This window comes from Geotrypetes seraphini, chromosome 3, assembly GCF_902459505.1.
Source record: "Geotrypetes seraphini chromosome 3, aGeoSer1.1, whole genome shotgun sequence".
Taxonomy (NCBI): domain Eukaryota; kingdom Metazoa; phylum Chordata; class Amphibia; order Gymnophiona; family Dermophiidae; genus Geotrypetes; species Geotrypetes seraphini.
Window position 1 is genome coordinate 175,260,738 of NC_047086.1, and position 16,544 is coordinate 175,277,281.

The 16,544-nt window shown below is 41.2% G+C and overlaps 1 protein-coding gene across 3 annotated transcripts in view; it reads left to right on the forward strand.

Moving 5' to 3' along the window:
- RSPH3 (radial spoke head 3) overlaps window positions 1–16,544 on the forward strand; it is an 89,585-nt gene that overhangs the window by 19,229 nt on the left and 53,812 nt on the right. For all 3 annotated transcript variants that reach the window (XM_033939919.1, XM_033939918.1, XM_033939920.1), the window contains exons 3-5: window positions 7,927–8,068; window positions 8,765–8,910; window positions 14,156–14,359. In XM_033939919.1, coding sequence (XP_033795810.1) covers window positions 7,927–8,068; window positions 8,765–8,910; window positions 14,156–14,359 — 492 coding nt within the window. The remainder of the gene's footprint in view (window positions 1–7,926; window positions 8,069–8,764; window positions 8,911–14,155; window positions 14,360–16,544) is intronic.

The following is a 16,544-nucleotide window of genomic DNA, read 5'->3' on the forward strand; positions in this document are numbered from 1 at the left end:
GTCTTATGGCATGGCTCTTGATTTGGAAAGACTAGTCGGAGGTTGTGGTTACGACTCTCCTTAGGGCTAAGAAGCCTGTGATGGTTATGGCTTATGCTAAGACCTGGAAGACCTTCCAGTTATGGTGTGCCAAGGAGCAGGTAGAACCAGAGAGAGCTTCTGTTCTGTGATCATTACTTTCCTGCAAGCCAGTCTCAAAAAAGGACTTGTGGTTTTGTCCCTTAAAGTGCAGATAGCTAGTATCTAATGCTTTCAGGCTCGAAGTGGCCTTCAGTCTCTGGCTTCTCACCAGGACATCGCTTGGTTTGGGGGGCTCTCAGGCTGAGACCCTTGTTGTGCAAACCGTTCCCATCTTGAAACCTAAATGTGGTCTTGAAGGGCTTGGCCCATGCTCCCTACGAGCCTCTTTCAGCGGCTTTTCAACTAGACCTTACGGTTAAGTGGTTTGGTTGCCATAGTCTCAGCAAGAAGGATCTCAGAATTGAAGGCTCTCTCCTGCAGAGAGCTGTTTCTCTGTTTCACAGAGTCAGGTATTTCTCTGTGCACAGTTTCTTCCTTTCTTCTGAAGGTGGTTTCCACTTTCCATGTCAATCAGGAACTTCATTTGCCTGTCTTTCAGCCAACTGGTTCTATGAAACAGGACAAGCTTTTGCACAAGTTGGATGTGTGCAGGGCCCTGCTTATCTTCCTGGAGAGGACTAATGACTCCAGGCTTTCTGATCATCTTTTTGTGCTGACCAGTCACTTGAGACATGGAAAGCCAGCTTCTAAAGCGTGCATTGCCAGATAGATCTGCATGGCAATTTCATCTTCCTACATTTCCTGATGGAAACAGCCACCTATTTATCTTGCAGCACATTCCATGAGAAGCTTAGCAGCCTCCTGGGCAGAGTCTCGGGCTGTTTTTCCTGATGAAATCTGTAGAGAAGTTACATGAGCCACTCTTCACATTTTTACAAAGTTCTACAGTGTGGATATGGCGACTTGAGGGGATTCTGCCTTTGGGTTCTCAGTTCTATGGGCAGGCTCATCTGCCCCCCCCCCCCAGACGTATGGCACTGCTTTGGTATGTCAACTCAAGTATGGACTCCTGTGTATCTGCAACAGAATGACAGATTAGGTTCTTATCTCAATAATTTGGGTTCTGTTAAGGTACACTGGAGTCCTTACTACCCTCCCTTGTGTGGATTTTTGTGATTCACCTGATTTCTGCCTCGGATATTGCTGGTATCCATCTTGGTGCCTCTTCTACTGTATCTAAGATTAAGCAGAAATGTTATTACAGAACCAGGGGGGGTTTCCTTTTCTCTTTCCCCTTGGGAGGATGCTAAAGCTTGTTTCACTTTAGCAGATTAGCTCTTAGTTACTCACGTTCGTGATTTATTGTTCACTGTTTGCTCATTAATTGTTTATTAATCATTGTTCTAAGTTTCAGAGCAGAGCAGAATATGTTTGTCGCAGAGAAAGTTTTCCATGCCTCTCCTTCTCCTTTCTTATGTTTCAAAGGAGTTTGATTGCTTTGGTACCAACTGAGGAGGGTGCTGTTCTCCACTGCAGAAGGGGAGGAGTTTCAAGTTTTAAAGGGATACCCTTCTGCAGTTTTGCAGGAAATGGAAATCAACAGCTCAAGTATGGACTCTTGTGTATCTTAACAGAACCCAGATTATTGAGGTAAGAATCTAATCTGTCGCTCTTAAGAAAGTTAACATTATCATTCTTTTTATTTACTCACTTCCTCTAAACAGTGATTCTTAACCTATCAGTAATATTATTCTTATGTTTCTTTTCTAAGCTGATTCCTAAAGAATATCAGTCTTATACTACTAGCAGCACAGGCAAACTTTATCTTAAACATGAGGTAATGCAGTATCACACAGGTTCTTTTAACCTAAACTCCAAGAAACAGATCTTTCTTTCATTACTATTCTCTATTTAATATATGGTATCATCATGGCATTACATTAATTTTCACTCTTGATATAAGCCAACCTGGCTTCCGCATCATGGATCAACTGGTCCACATTCAAGACTCCTCACTGTACACTCCGTGGCCGCTTGGTAGACACCACGGGATCCACTTTCCCCAGTGCCAAACATAAGAACTGAAACACAATCTCCGGTTTGGGCAGTCTCGTTTCCATGTCCTTTGACATGCTTGGCATACTCCCCAGGTCTCGCCAATATACTTGAATACCCTTAAAGGGAAAGCAGATCAATTCTTCTCAGATGCCATAATATAGCAGCAGGGGATGCCCCCAGCGCAGGATTTTTCACAATTGCAACACAAATTTGGTCTTAATAAAACACAAAATTATAGATGGTTGCAGTTTAAGCAGGCCATTCAGGAAGGGTTCCCTGAATGGAAAAATTTGGAGGTTCAAAATAGTTTGCAGGTCTTATGTTTTCAGGTAGACTTCCTGAGTCACCAGGCCACTCAGTGGTATAAATTAATATCTGGATTTTTAAATAAGAAACCAAAAAATGGTCTATGTGACATTTGGAGCATTGAGATAAAGCATCAAATTACTGCATCTCAGTGGCCACGAATTTGGTCTTGGAGGTTGAGATGTACAATGTCTGCATCTATGAGACAAACATGGGGTTTTTTTTTATTACATAGAGTATTTTGGACCCCAGTTCGGTTGCATAGAGTAGATAGTTCTAAATCTAATAGATGTTGGCATTGTCATCTGGAAGTTGGGACGTTAGATCATTTACTATACTATTGTCCTTTGATACTAAAATTCTGGAGATCGATTTGGGATCAGGTTAATAATTTATTAGAAAATCCAGTGGCACTATCATATGATACTATTTTATTTGGAACATCTATGAGGGTGAAAAGTCAAATTTCAGCAAAAAAATAACAAACTTTTGTTTATAATGACGGGAGTTGCCATGCAGCTTATTTAAAAAAATTGGGGATAGATTAAATTATTCATTCTGGTGGGAATCCCTATGTTATATCTTTAAAAAGGAAAAGTTTATGGCCATTCAGAAGGGTTATTATAAAAAATTTATGGAAGTTTGGGAGCCATTAACTAAATATTGTAAAGATTGATTTATTTGGATAAACTGAGGGAAACATGTACATCTGGGGAAGGGGGAGGGAGATATGTTTTGGCATTTCTTAAGAAATATAGAAGGGTTGATTACAAGTATTTTTATGAGGTGTTTGTAAATTGGAAAGTGGGTGGGAGAAAATAAGTCTTGTTTTTATTCTATTAAGTATATTGTGTTGTAATAATGATGATTTATGTAAATGCATCTTCTTTTGTGCACAATTGATGTTCTAAAAATGAATAAAGAATTAAAAAAAAAAAAAAAAAAAGAAATTTCCAAAAAGGTAGGAGTAGAAAAACTCAAACACAATAAACACTACTCTCTTCTATAAGGGGAAAAAAAGCGTGCAGTGCTAGCAAAATTCAAGCACAGTTGGAGAAAAAGACCTCAGTTAAAGCCACACCATGGTTAGGAAACCGCTGTAAAAACTAACAAGAAACTTGTCAATGTAGACATAGCGGCTCCATAACAGTTATAGGTCTTTAAAAAATTCCACCTGATATCAAGCAAACAATAGCAGATTGAACGCTGCTCCCCCAAATAATAGGTAAGTACAGGCAAAACTTGTTGGAAAGTCACTACTTAACAGAATCTCCAGTTCAGGCACAGCATTAAATATATGAAAAAAAACAGGCCACTTAACTTTCATATGTCTTCATAGTTGTGCCAGCCAGTTAGAAATCCCAATGGGAGTACCCCGTTTCACAAACAGCCTCCTCAGGGGAACGGGACAGTAACACTCCTACAAATAAGTTGTAGCGATAGTGGTTGCTAACAAGAGTTCCTCATCCCAGTAGCAAGTCTATCCCCTTTAGTACCTTGAATGTTTCGATCATGTCCCCTCTCAATCTCCTCTGTTCGAGGGAGAAGAGGCCCTATTTCTCTAATCTTTCTCTGTACGGCAGCTCTTCCAACCCCTCAACCATCTTCGTCGCTCTTCTCTGGACCCTTTCGCGTCATTATTATTCTCGTGTTGACAGTAAGGAAACTCTCACTCCTGTTCCCTTCATCCTCCACATGCGGTTCAGATTTAGACTCCTCTCTTTCTCTCACTGGAACCTCCCACACATATTTCACTGATGTTATCACATTGCTCCCATAGACGTCTGAAACTGGGTGGGCAATTCCATCTCTTTTTTTCCCTTTCTCTTCCTGCCATTGAGAAAGGTGCCATTTTGCATGTCCTCAGCCAAATTTCAGTTCATTTTTACTCAGTCTCCGGCGGGAAATCTCCCCTTGGTCTCTCCGGTCCACTCATCTCTCACAGGTAGGTTACCACCTCGTATACCTCCTCTATTGAAATCTCCCTGGGATTTTGTAATCCTTTCGCCCCATGTTCCAGGCATCATTTTTGTAATCCGGTTCTGCCTCGCAGCCGGTTTGTGGGCTATGGCCAGCTGTTTGAGTCAGGAGACCCTCAACCAGGACTCACAAGAAGAATTTATCTGGGATAATATGAACATCTCTGAGCTGAGCATAGGCTGGGGCCAGACTTACCCTGGTAGGCACAAGGATCTCAATCCCGGGGTTCAATCACTCACTCAGTCCTTCACTTAATTACTGCAAGAAAATCAAGCTGAGACCAGGATGCAGTTGATAACAGGAACTTTTAATCAAACTTGCATGAAGATTCAGTGTAGAACTATTTACAGCTTCATCAGGTATCCAAATTTTAATCTAATTCCACATAAACAGATGGTATAGTCCCTTCACACAATCATATTCTCTTATCTCCTGATAATCACTTCTGAAAGATAAAGGGCTAGATTCACTAAGCAAACCAATTGTGTACCGAACAGTTTGCGACCCCTTTGCAACCCGATTGTCCTCCGACCTGATTCACTAACCTCTGTGCCGATCCGATTCTGATCCGTGCATGCAAATGAGGGGAAACGGCATGCAAAATAGGTAGGCAGCTATTCACTAAACAAAAATCTTGAACACCGACTTGTCTGGCCAATCAACAAGAAGTGACTGCTGGGCTTGCATCCTTTCCGACTGTCCTGCCAGCCCTGCAGCTCTGAAACTGCTCTCTGCCGCAACCTACTCTCTGCCTCCCTGACTCTCTCTCTGCCTCCCTGGCTCTCCTGCTCTCTGCTGCGACCTGCTCTCTGCCTCCCCCGACTCTCCTGCTCTCAGCCGCCCTTCCCTGCAATGCGAGCTTGTGTGTCCTCCTTACTTCCACTGCTTTCAATGGAAGTTTAACCCAGTTGTCTCAATCCATCCTCCTTTTTCTGGAGTCATATGTTAATCCTTCGCAGTTCCAGTTCTAGATTCTGGAATAAAAGTTCAGTTTCATTACCTTAGTGCCTTACCTTAGACAAGATTTATATAGAAATATGTTGTAAGCACCAGACAGAACTCCACTTTTCTACCTTCCTCTGGGCTTCCTCTCTCTCTCCCTAGCCCTGCCTTTTATGTTCCTCAGAGCTATTGTACTTTTTTTTATTAAAAAAATTTCTATACCGTTTAAAACTAAACGGTTTTCTTAAAATTACATACATAATTTTAAAACAAAAACATGATAAAATAAACATGCAAACAATCCTCAGAAATCATGTCTAAAAAATATCATAGCTTGCATAGTAAAGATCATGAATAATTCATCAACTCTGCCAGAGAGGAAAATTATTGGCTAGAGAAAGGCATCTACAAATAACTACGCCTTAAGTAGTTTTCTAAACATGCCCTTTTCACAACAGTTTCATATCTGACCCACCAAGAAGTTCCATATCTTAACTCCTGCACAACAAAAAGTTTGCTTCCCTTCTCTCCCCCACTTCCTGAGGAGAGCTCATATTTCTTAAAGTTCTGACTCTGTGAAGAAGAATCCACTAGGGGGTGTACCATAAGAGGAGCCCACCTTATTCGAGATATTATAGTTAACCTCAAAATACCTAATTTTAAAACTACTTGTCAACTCCCCTTGAAATTTACTTGTTCTTCATTTATCAGTCTATAGATGGCAAGCACTTGCACTAAGTTATAGATGGCATATGTTGGTACTTACTATTTTCTATTGAGTGCAAACAGTATATTCTCCAAACAATAGTAAGCAGTTAGGCTTAGCAAATGCCATTAAGGCCCAGACTAAAGATAGCGATTCAATCGCTTTTGGCTGATTTTGAAACAGCGATTAATTCACTATCTTTCTTGCATGCAAACTCCCTGACTCAATTGTTCAGTGAGCAATTGAGTCAGGGCAGAGCCCTGACAGTAGTGATAGGAGAAGCAGCCTCCTGTTACAGCTGTCGGGGCTTCTGCTGTTTTTTTATTTTTTATTTTATTTTGCAATGGTCAATCAGGGACTTCCTTAGGCTACTCCTTAAGGAAGTCCCTGATTGGTTCAGGTGCCTCAAGCCCCTCTTAAGGGAGGAGCCCGAGGTGCCTGAGCCAATCAGGGCCTTAGGCCACTCCCTGTGCATCATATGATGCATCGTGGCGGGGCCTAAGGCCTCAGTTTGTCACTGGAGACCTCCAGAGCAGGAGGGACTGAGAGCCCCTCATGCTCCCAACTTTTAAAGGTACGGGGAGGGGGCGTCCGGTGGCAGGAGGGAGTGGGCATCCTTCCTGCCATTTGTTTTTGGGGAGGGAGGAGGAAGGAGTTGGCCCGATGGCAGGAGGAAGTCGGTATCTCTCCTGCCATATTTTGAAACGCGGTGGGGGGGAGCAACGATAGCAGGAGGGAATGGGCATCCCTCCTGCAGTTTTGGAGGGGGAAGGGAGGGAGTGCTTTGTCGGGGGGAGGCTTTTTAATTTTATTAGCCAGATATTTTGTGTGTGTAATACATGCAAAATATCAGTGCCATTAAAAAAATATATATATATATTTTTTTCAAAATCTTTATTCATTTTTCATCTTACATCAAGTGCACAATATTACAACAGACAGGCAGACCAGTTACCGACAGGTCTACAGCAGTCGGGTTTTACAGTCATAAAACCCAATGCAAAATAGCCAAGCAATTGTTAGTGAATCAATCACTTGGCTATTGTGCATGAGGTTTTACTCATTTGCATGAGTGTATCGGATCAGACAGGAGATTCATCGGACAGCAGTTTAGTGAATCGGGTCGGGGAACAGGAACGATTGCAAAACCAGTAAAACTGGTTTTGCGACCATCATTACAAGATCGGTAAGTTTAGTGAATCTAGCCCTTAGTACAAAATCAGTCTATATAAGGATTGGAAGCAATGATGGGAGGGACAATCAACACCTCAGAATAATACTGTGTAAACATAATTCCCCTTAAAAAAAGAACAATCTTTTAGAAACAAGATACTACTAACTTATTACTTCTTTATCTGCCCTATGCTCACCAAGCCACTCTTAACAAGCTGATACCTTTCGATGGTTCATATAGTGAGTGTGGGACATTCTAGCCAGTGGGAACTTATTGGATCAACAGTTTAGCATACTGGCAGGCAGAGTATCCAAATGAAGACATTAATATTCCAATTTTGGACTGTATTGCAGTCACTGGTCCTTTCAGTTCTAGACTATTATGTTATAGTGTACATATATCTTGGCCTACCCATGTATGCAGTCAAACTGCACAATTGTTCACAGATTTCTCATTAAACAATCTTTGGGGCACACCCAGCCAGTCAGGTTATCAGGATATCCACAATGAATATGCATGAAAGAGATTTGCATACCAAGGAGACAGTGCATGCAAATCCATCTCATATATACTTTAAAGTAGCATCTCTGAAAGAAAAAAATCTGAAATTTCGAGATTAAAAATAATTTACCTCGGAGCAATTTGCTTATAATTACTTCATAGTATGTCAAAAAGTGGCTTGCTTCTCAATGCCAATTGCTAGATGCAAATGATTACCTTTTATTATGTCAAACCCCAGACTGCTCAGCCAGACCCTCTGGAATACCAGCAACATCAAGAGGCCCAGCGGCGAGCCCTTGCAAAGAAGAGAGCCAGAGATCATTTACGTGTAAGAACCCCTGAGCCAGTGGAGGGCAGGAAGCATGTTGATGTGCAGACAGGTATGACCCTGGATAAGCTCTTGTATAGTGAATGGCAGTCCATCCAGCCTACCTCATTGAATTTCTTTTCTTTCTAGTATCACATTGGATAGATAAAGCATATGTTCTTTAGCAACTCTCCAGACCGTTATAGCTGCAAATCTTACAGATGGGTATATATCTCATCATGACCAGCAGCTATACCAGTCTGGAGAGGCTAAAAGAAAGAAAATTAGCAGGTAAGAACCTAATTTCTCCTTTTACTATATACAATTCAATGCCAGCTTCCCTGCCTCTCCTGTCAACTGATCTCTCAACTCATTCCCACCATGGCTGTTTGTATTGTGATATTGTGGTGGTGTAACTGGTAGGACTAGAACTATTTTAATTGTTTTATAAATATTTTAATTGTTGTAAGGAATGATGTTAATGGAATTGTAAACCGCTATAACATGTTTTAGTCTTTACTGGTATATCAAGTAATCAAATGTTTGACTGAAAGCTTAATTGTATAACATAAACGTGCACACAGCTACAGAAATTGGTATATGTCAGCTTAGAAAAACATTCCCTTATGCTGTGCAATATGGAAAATAATAAAAATAAAGAGCACACTGTTAACTAGTGAATAAAGTCTTCTATGATATAGGACCACTTATGTGCTAGCTTGGAATAAGGTGATATTTTCAATTGTTTCTACTAATTTTGTCTCAACAGAGATATATCTGGAAGAGATCACCGACCAAATTGAAGAGACTGATGTATCATGCCAAACAGATGCCTTCCTCAACAAACCACCAACACCTCTCTTTATCCCAGCAAAGTCTGGTGCAGATGTGGCCACACAGATAGAAGAAGGAGAGGTAGAGTGCTAGCTTTGATGTAGAAAAGATTATGCAACATAGTTATCTGATTTTTATTATTTCCACAGCAGACTAAGCAAATTAACACCAGATGGGAATTCTAATACATGTGGGTCTCTCCTTATTAAACTGGTATTACATATTCATGCACGCTAAGATGGCAATTCTATAAAGGATGGATGCTTAGATGTAAGTGCCTCAATGCAGTAAAGAGAGCACCTATACTCATTCTTTTCAATATCTACCTTTCCCCTTTACTCACCATTCCCCAGACCCTAGACTTTACAACATATGTGTATGTAGATGATATTCAAATTCTGTGTACTTTAGACTCTACAGACCAAACTCACATTGAATCAATTAATATAAAACTTCAACACCTATTAATACAAAACTTCAACACTTATCAACATGGTTGGCTGATAACAGGTTACCCCTAAATCCAGGCAAGTTCAAATCCCTACTATTCATCAAGCACCACAATGTTACAGCGCTGCATACGCCTTTCAGCGCTATATAAGTGATAAGTAGTACAGTCAACTCCACTTAAGTTCAAGGCTTCCGGACCGGACCGCGAGATGCGCTTAAACGGAGTGTGCACTTAATCGGAGTACCACTTTTTAGTCATGAAAAATCACAGTACGCTATAGTTAAATGCAATAAAACTTTTATTCAGCAAAAACACACCAAATACAATTTAACACGGTTCAGTTATAGAAACAGCACTGTTCCATCTAATGCAATACACTGTAAACCTTTTTTTTAAACCAACATTTATTTACTGAAATAATCAGTCATTGTTTTCTGCACGCAGATTGCACGATTCAGGCTGTGTATCTGACTACTGATGCTATAAAACTGTCCATAGTCGTGACATCTTGGTTGTCTGCAGTGTCTTTTATGACTGTACAGATATCGGAATTAGTGCTGTCAGATGATGTGGGCACATCATTGTCAACGGTGACATACAATTCAAACTCTTGTGGCGAGAGTCCAACTGGGATTCAATGGACAAAGTGTCAGCTTCAGTTGTCTCATCAGATGCGTGAATGAAGCTCGCCCGTCAATAGCAATTTGAAATCGTTGATTAGACTCGACTCCATGCCTCCCGTACCATGTGAAGAGAGTCGAGCACTGTCATTTTTCTTGCAAGCTCAGCAGCTCAGGGGCTGGATACTGTGCTTGCATCAATCACTGCCATCACATATCTTAAGACAAGCGACCTGTAATGACATTTGAAGTTTGCAATTATCCCTTGGTCCTATCGTTTGGATCAAAGAGGTCATGTTTGGCGGAAGAAACACGAGTTTGATGTTGGTTAGTCTTATGTCATTGCTGTGTGCTACACAGTTATCACATAACATTAAAATGTGCCTCCTACGCCTACTCATCATATTGTCAAGCTTCTGCAACCATTCAATCCACAGTGTCGCCGTCATCCATGCATTTTTATTGCTTTTGTATTCAACAGAGAGGCATTTAATGTTTTTGAAGCACCAAGGATTTCGATTCTTCCCAATCACCAGTGGCTCGAGCTTTTCCCTACGTCCATATTGCAACTGAGCAGCAATGTCAATTGTTCCTTTGGCACCTTGAAGCCAACAGTTTTGCTGCATTTGAAAGCCAGTGTTCCATCAGGGATGGCACGCCAGTACAAGCCCGTATCATCGGCATTGAAAACAGCGCATGGTTCATATCCACCAATGACTGATGGCAACACTTCCATGACCCATCTTTCTGCACCAAACTCATCTGCGTCTTGCTGCTTCTTAAATTTTATGCCATTATGAACTTTCCACCTCTCTAGCTATCCGTGTGCTGCTTTTTCCATCAGCAGAGGCCCACTGATTGGCAGTTGTCATATTCTAGCTTCAGCAAACCATCACAGCAACGCCTGTTTAACATCTCCAGCCTTCCCAATTCTTTTCCATTTTCTGGTAGGATTGCTGTTGTTTTGCCAATCTTGTTTTTGTAAATATAAGAAATCTGGCTAGGATGAATGCTCCCAAGCCAATTGGTTAAGCCAATCAGGGCCTTAGGCACATCCCTCAGTATCCTGGATACAGAGGGATGTGCCTAAGGCTTGATTGACTCGGATGCCTAAGGCCCCACCCCTTGGGAGGCCTCCATTACTCATGATCTTAATGACCCCAGACTGGCCTCACCATCCGTGGTATACAGACCTAGTACATCTTCAGCAGGACAGGAGTCTCAAGTTCTCACTTCATCTCAGACTCCTCAGTCAGGAGCCAGTTCCCATGGAGAATCCACAGTGCTTTGGTTTCATGGCATAGCTCTTGAGTGTATGGCCTAGTTCGCAAGGGATATTCAACATGATTATTGCCACTCTTCTCTGAGCTAAGAAGCCTTCTACAATGGCGGCCTTTGCCAAAGCATGGAAGGCTTTTCAACAGTGGTGTGAAAGGGACCAGGTAGAGCTACTTAAAGCTCCCATTCCAGTTATCCTTGCTTTCCTATAGGCTGGACTGGAAAAAGGTCTTGCAATGGCTTCCCTCAAGGTGTAGGTGGCTGGCCTTATATGTTTCTGAGAGCAAAGTAGTAAGGTTTCACAGACAGCTCACCCAGATGTGACCAGATTCCTAATAGGGGTGCTCTGGCTGAGACCTCCACTAAGGCATCCTTTCCCATCAGGGAATCTTAACACTGTTCTAAAGGGCCTCACTAAAGCCCTATATAAACCACTCAAAGATTCATCCCTTTTGGATTTCACAGTTAAGACAGTGTTCCTGGTGACAATAGTATCGGCAAGATGTATTTTGGAATTCCATTCTCTGTCTTGTAGAGAGCCCTTTCTCAGAATCACAGAGGTGGGGTAAAGCTCTTTGGGCTGTTCTTTCCTTCTTTCTGAAAGTTGTATCTGATTTTCACATCAACCAGGAGGTTTGTCTGCCTGCTTTTCAACCTAGAGGCTCAACCAAGCAGGATAGGATATTGAAGAAACTGGATGTGTGAAGAGTTTTACTCTACTGCTTGGAAAAGACCCAATGAATTTCATTTTTCCGACCATCTGTTCGTGCTAACCAGCCAGTCCAGGCATGCTGCTATGTTTTTAATTTCTGTTGATCATTGCTGTAATGTTTTTCTACGTTATAGAGCAAAACAGAATTGTATAATGTGTGCGGGGACGTTCCCCATACCCCTCCTTCTTTGTATTCTATTCCAGTGGAGCTTGATTGCTTTGGGCCATAACTGAAGGGGGCACTCCATTCCACTGGCAATGTGGGAGGTGATGAAAGCTGTATCACACTTCTGAAATTCCCGGTTCTAGGGAATGGATTGATCACCTAGCATAAGGACTCCTGAGAAGATTAACAGAAAGAAGATTATCCAGGTAAGAACCTAATCTTTCATTACACACCTAAGTATGGAACCCGCCAATGCCCCACCCATGCTTCCCCCCATATATAAGCAACCCGTTTGCATTTGTGCACTATACAGGTTGTGTGTTAAGCTTTTTGAATATTGCTTAGCTCCCAGCCAGCACTTACATGCATAATTGATACATTTATGTGCATAAGTGCTAGTATTCTAAAATCTTAGTGTGCATATTGTGCTTACATTTAGGTGCTAAGACTATAGAATGAGGGAGCTAATGTGATTTAGTATATAGGCCATTTTATGAATTTATTTCTGATAAAAGAAAGAGGAGGCAAAGGAAGGAGTGGGGTAGTGGTTAGAGCAACAACCTCAGCACCCTGAGGTTGTGGGTTAAAACCCCACACTGCTCCTTATGATCCTGGGCAAGTCACTCAATCCTCCATTGCCCCAGGTACATTAGATAGATTGAGCCCACCTGGGCAGTTAGGGAAAATGCTTAAGTACCTGATTGTAAACTGCTTAGGTAACTTTGATAGGCAGTATATAAATACAAAAATAAATGCAATGTTTTGATCTTTTATGGTTGCACCTCATTTAGAGCCTTTGGAAAACCAAGTTACAGATAAATAGAGGAATTAACTTAGTAGTACTAAATGTTAATGCACTTCAAAGATGCTGCATTTTAATTGAAAGTACATAGTCTTGAAGCAGCAATTGAAAATGAGTAATTCCAGCTGTATGGAGAAGGCTGGAGAATGCCTCATTTCTGCTGGCAAAGTGTCACTAGCCTTTAGGAATGCTAATACAATGTAATCCCCTAATGCAATTTTGGGTAAGTTGATAACATTAAATACTCCCAATAGGGATATATAACTATCTAATAATTAAAATTATATGTGGCCTCAGTGCATAGGTGAAAGCTAATGAACACCTGGTGAACCAGGGTTCCAGGCTTCAACAACTTAAAGGGAGCTATTTTTCAAGCCCCTTCTGCACCATCATGCGTACTAAATAATGTGTGCACGTATGTGGGCCCATGATGGTGCCACATATATAATTACAATTATTAGTTAGTTATATATCCCTATTGGGAGTATTTACAGCCTCTTTTACAAAGCCGTGCTAGCGGCTGTGCTGCACTAATGGCCTCGAAGCCCATAGAGATTTAAAGGGCTTCAGGGCCGTTGCCGCACAGCTTTGTAAAAGAGGCATTTAATGTTATCAACTTACCCAAAATTGCATTAGGGGATTACATTGTATTAGCACTCATTAATATTCCCATTAGGGTCTTTCTTACTGTGCGAGACTGACTTTTAGGAAGCACTATTGCTGACGGAGCATCTGCCCAACAACACAATCCAGCAAACAGAGAAGCCAGACTGTTCCTTGCTATTTCTTACATCTTGCTCCCTTGATGCATGAGGTACTGCAGGAGATGGAGAGCTTCCAGGAATTTTGGCAGAAGAGAAAACCTCCAGCACTCTACCAACTGCACCCTACCTGCAGCAGACTGGGAAATGGCTGTTAGCCATGGAGACACTAGATCTGTGGCTTAGTATGTCCTTCCCTTTTCACGCTCGAGTTGATGGATCAGAATATTTGCATAAAAGAGAGAAATTAATGTATATATTTGTGTGATTGGGAGTACTCATATGTTGGAGAAAATTTAGTTTGTATAATAATTGGTTAACATTTTGCAGATAATAAAATTTGTCACATACTAGTCTTGATGACCAGAATAAAAAATTAACTTCTATTTGACCCTAAGTGAGCTGGTTATTTAACATGGCACTTACAAATCTTGGCCCACGGACCTGAAACCAGAGAAGGAGCTGCTGATAAAATGTGCATTGTCTGTGATCTGAGACTATTAGCTGTTGTTTAATACTCATTTATTTTTCCTCAGCTCTTCGATTTTGACATTGAGGTCAAGCCAATGCTGGAAGTTTTGGTTGGTAAGACAATTGAGCAGGCTCTGTTAGAGGTCATGGAAGAAGAGGAACTGGCCAACATGCGGGCGCAGCAATATATATTTGAGGAATTACGGTATGCAGAGCTCGCAGAAGTGCAGCGCCTTGAAGAGAAGGAGAGACGGCACAGAGAGGAGAAGGTAAGGAACTCGCATCAAATGTCTTCTCAGCGACTACACACATTAAATGAGATGTGCCATAGTGCATTCCGGTGAGCTGTTCCAGTAGAATCAGTGACAAGATGGAAATTCAGTCTACAAGAACGAGAGGGCATTCAGAAAAATTAAGAGGGGACAGATTCAGAACCAATGCTAGGAAGTTCTTCTTCACCCAAAGGGTGGTGGACACCTGGAATAGGACAGAGCACGGTTTTGGGGTTCAAGAAGGGATTAGATAATTTCCTGAAAGAAAAGGGGATAGAAGGGTATTGATAGAGGATTACTATACAGGTCCTGGACCTGATGGGCTGCCGCATAAACGGAATGCTGGGCATGATGGACCTCTGATCTGACCTGCTGAGGTACTGCTTATGTTCTTATGTTGTCTCCCCTAAGATGGATTTGCAGCCCAGAGACTAAGAAGGATATAGTGGGTTAGCCTACCAAAAATAGCATTAATTAATACAAAATTAAATTAAAAGAATAATGTTCATAATAAGCTACCTAAATCAGAGCTTTTGAAAGTTGCCCCATATAGAGTAGCTAAATATAGCAGACTAGTTACAGTAAGCAATAGTATTTAGCTACTTAAAATGGGTGTTTAGGGGTTTGGGTTGGGGAACTGTTCCCTCTATGCCAGGGGTCTCAAAGTCGTGGCTCGGGGGCCACATGCGGCCCACCAGGTACTATTTTAAGGCCCTTGGTATGTTTATCATAATCACAAAAGTAAAATAAAACAATTTCTTGATCATATGTCTCTAGCTATAAATTACAATATTATTATTAAGACTTGGCCTAACAGAAAGCTTTATAAACTATAAAGAGTTTTACCTCATGCAAAATTGTCATTTCTTTAATAAGACATTAACCATTTTTTTCTGAGGCTCTCCAAGTACCTACAAATCCAAAATGTGGCCCTGCAAAGGGCCACCATTTGAGTTTGAGACCGCTGCTCTAAGCTGAGTGGGAGTCCTCCAACTTCACTGCTGCCAGTGGAGGGTAGTGCTTCAATATTGTGTTTCTAGTCACTAGGGGACAGGCAGGTTCTGGGGAATCTTGCAGAACTTGCCTGTCCTTTACTATTGAAAATGTGATAACAACATAAGAATAGACTTACTGAGTCAGACCTATGGTCCATCAAGCCCAGTAGACCGTTCTCATGGATGCCAATTCAGGTCCCTAGTACCTGGCCAAAACCCAAAGAGTAGCAACATTCCATGCTACCGATCCAGGGCAAGCAGTGACTTCCCCCATATCTTTCTCAATAACAAACTATGCACTTTTCCTCCAGGAAATTGTCCAAACCTTTCTTAAAACCAGCTAAACTATCCGCTCTTACCACAACCTCTAGCAATGTGTTCTAGGGCTTAACTATTCTCTGAGTGAAAAAAAAATGTCGTCCTATTGGTTTTAAAAGTATTTCCCTGTTAGAGATCCTACTTTGGTTGCAAATTACAGGCCCATTTCATTAATAAATGTGGATGGTAAACTTTTGGCCAAGATTTTGGCTTTACGATTAGCTAAGGCTCTCCCTTTTATCATTGATATGCATCAAACTGGTTTCGTGGCAAAAAGACACTCCTCTGATAATACTAGATTGGCTTTTCATATGTTAAATTTATCTAAAGAAATTGCAGATCCGGTTTTTTCCATTTCTTTAGATGCGGAAAAAGCGTTTGACAGAGTTGAATGGTCTTTTATGTATCAAGCACTTGGTTGGTTTGGTATTGGTCCGGGATTTATTCAAATGATTCAAGCTTTGTATAGCTCCCCTTCTGCAAGATTGTACATTAATAATAGTTTCTCTGAACGGTTTACTTTGCGGAGGGGGGTTAGACAGGGTTGTCCGTTATCTCCTTTGCTTTTTGATATTGTATTAGAACCCTTGTTATTGGCCATTCAACAAGCAAAGGGGATACAGGGTATTCTCTTTTCTGATAGAGAATATAAAGTTTCAGCATATGCGGATGACATATTGCTGTATTTGAGGAATCCTGAATCTACCATTCCATGTTTATTGGAGTTGATTGATACATTTGGAAAATTTTCAGGATATAAAATCAATTGGAATAAGTCTGAGATTCTTCCTCTTAATGTACATTGTACTAAAGGTTTATTTGATGCTTTTTCATTTACCTGGAAAGAAGAGGGATTAAAATATTTAGGT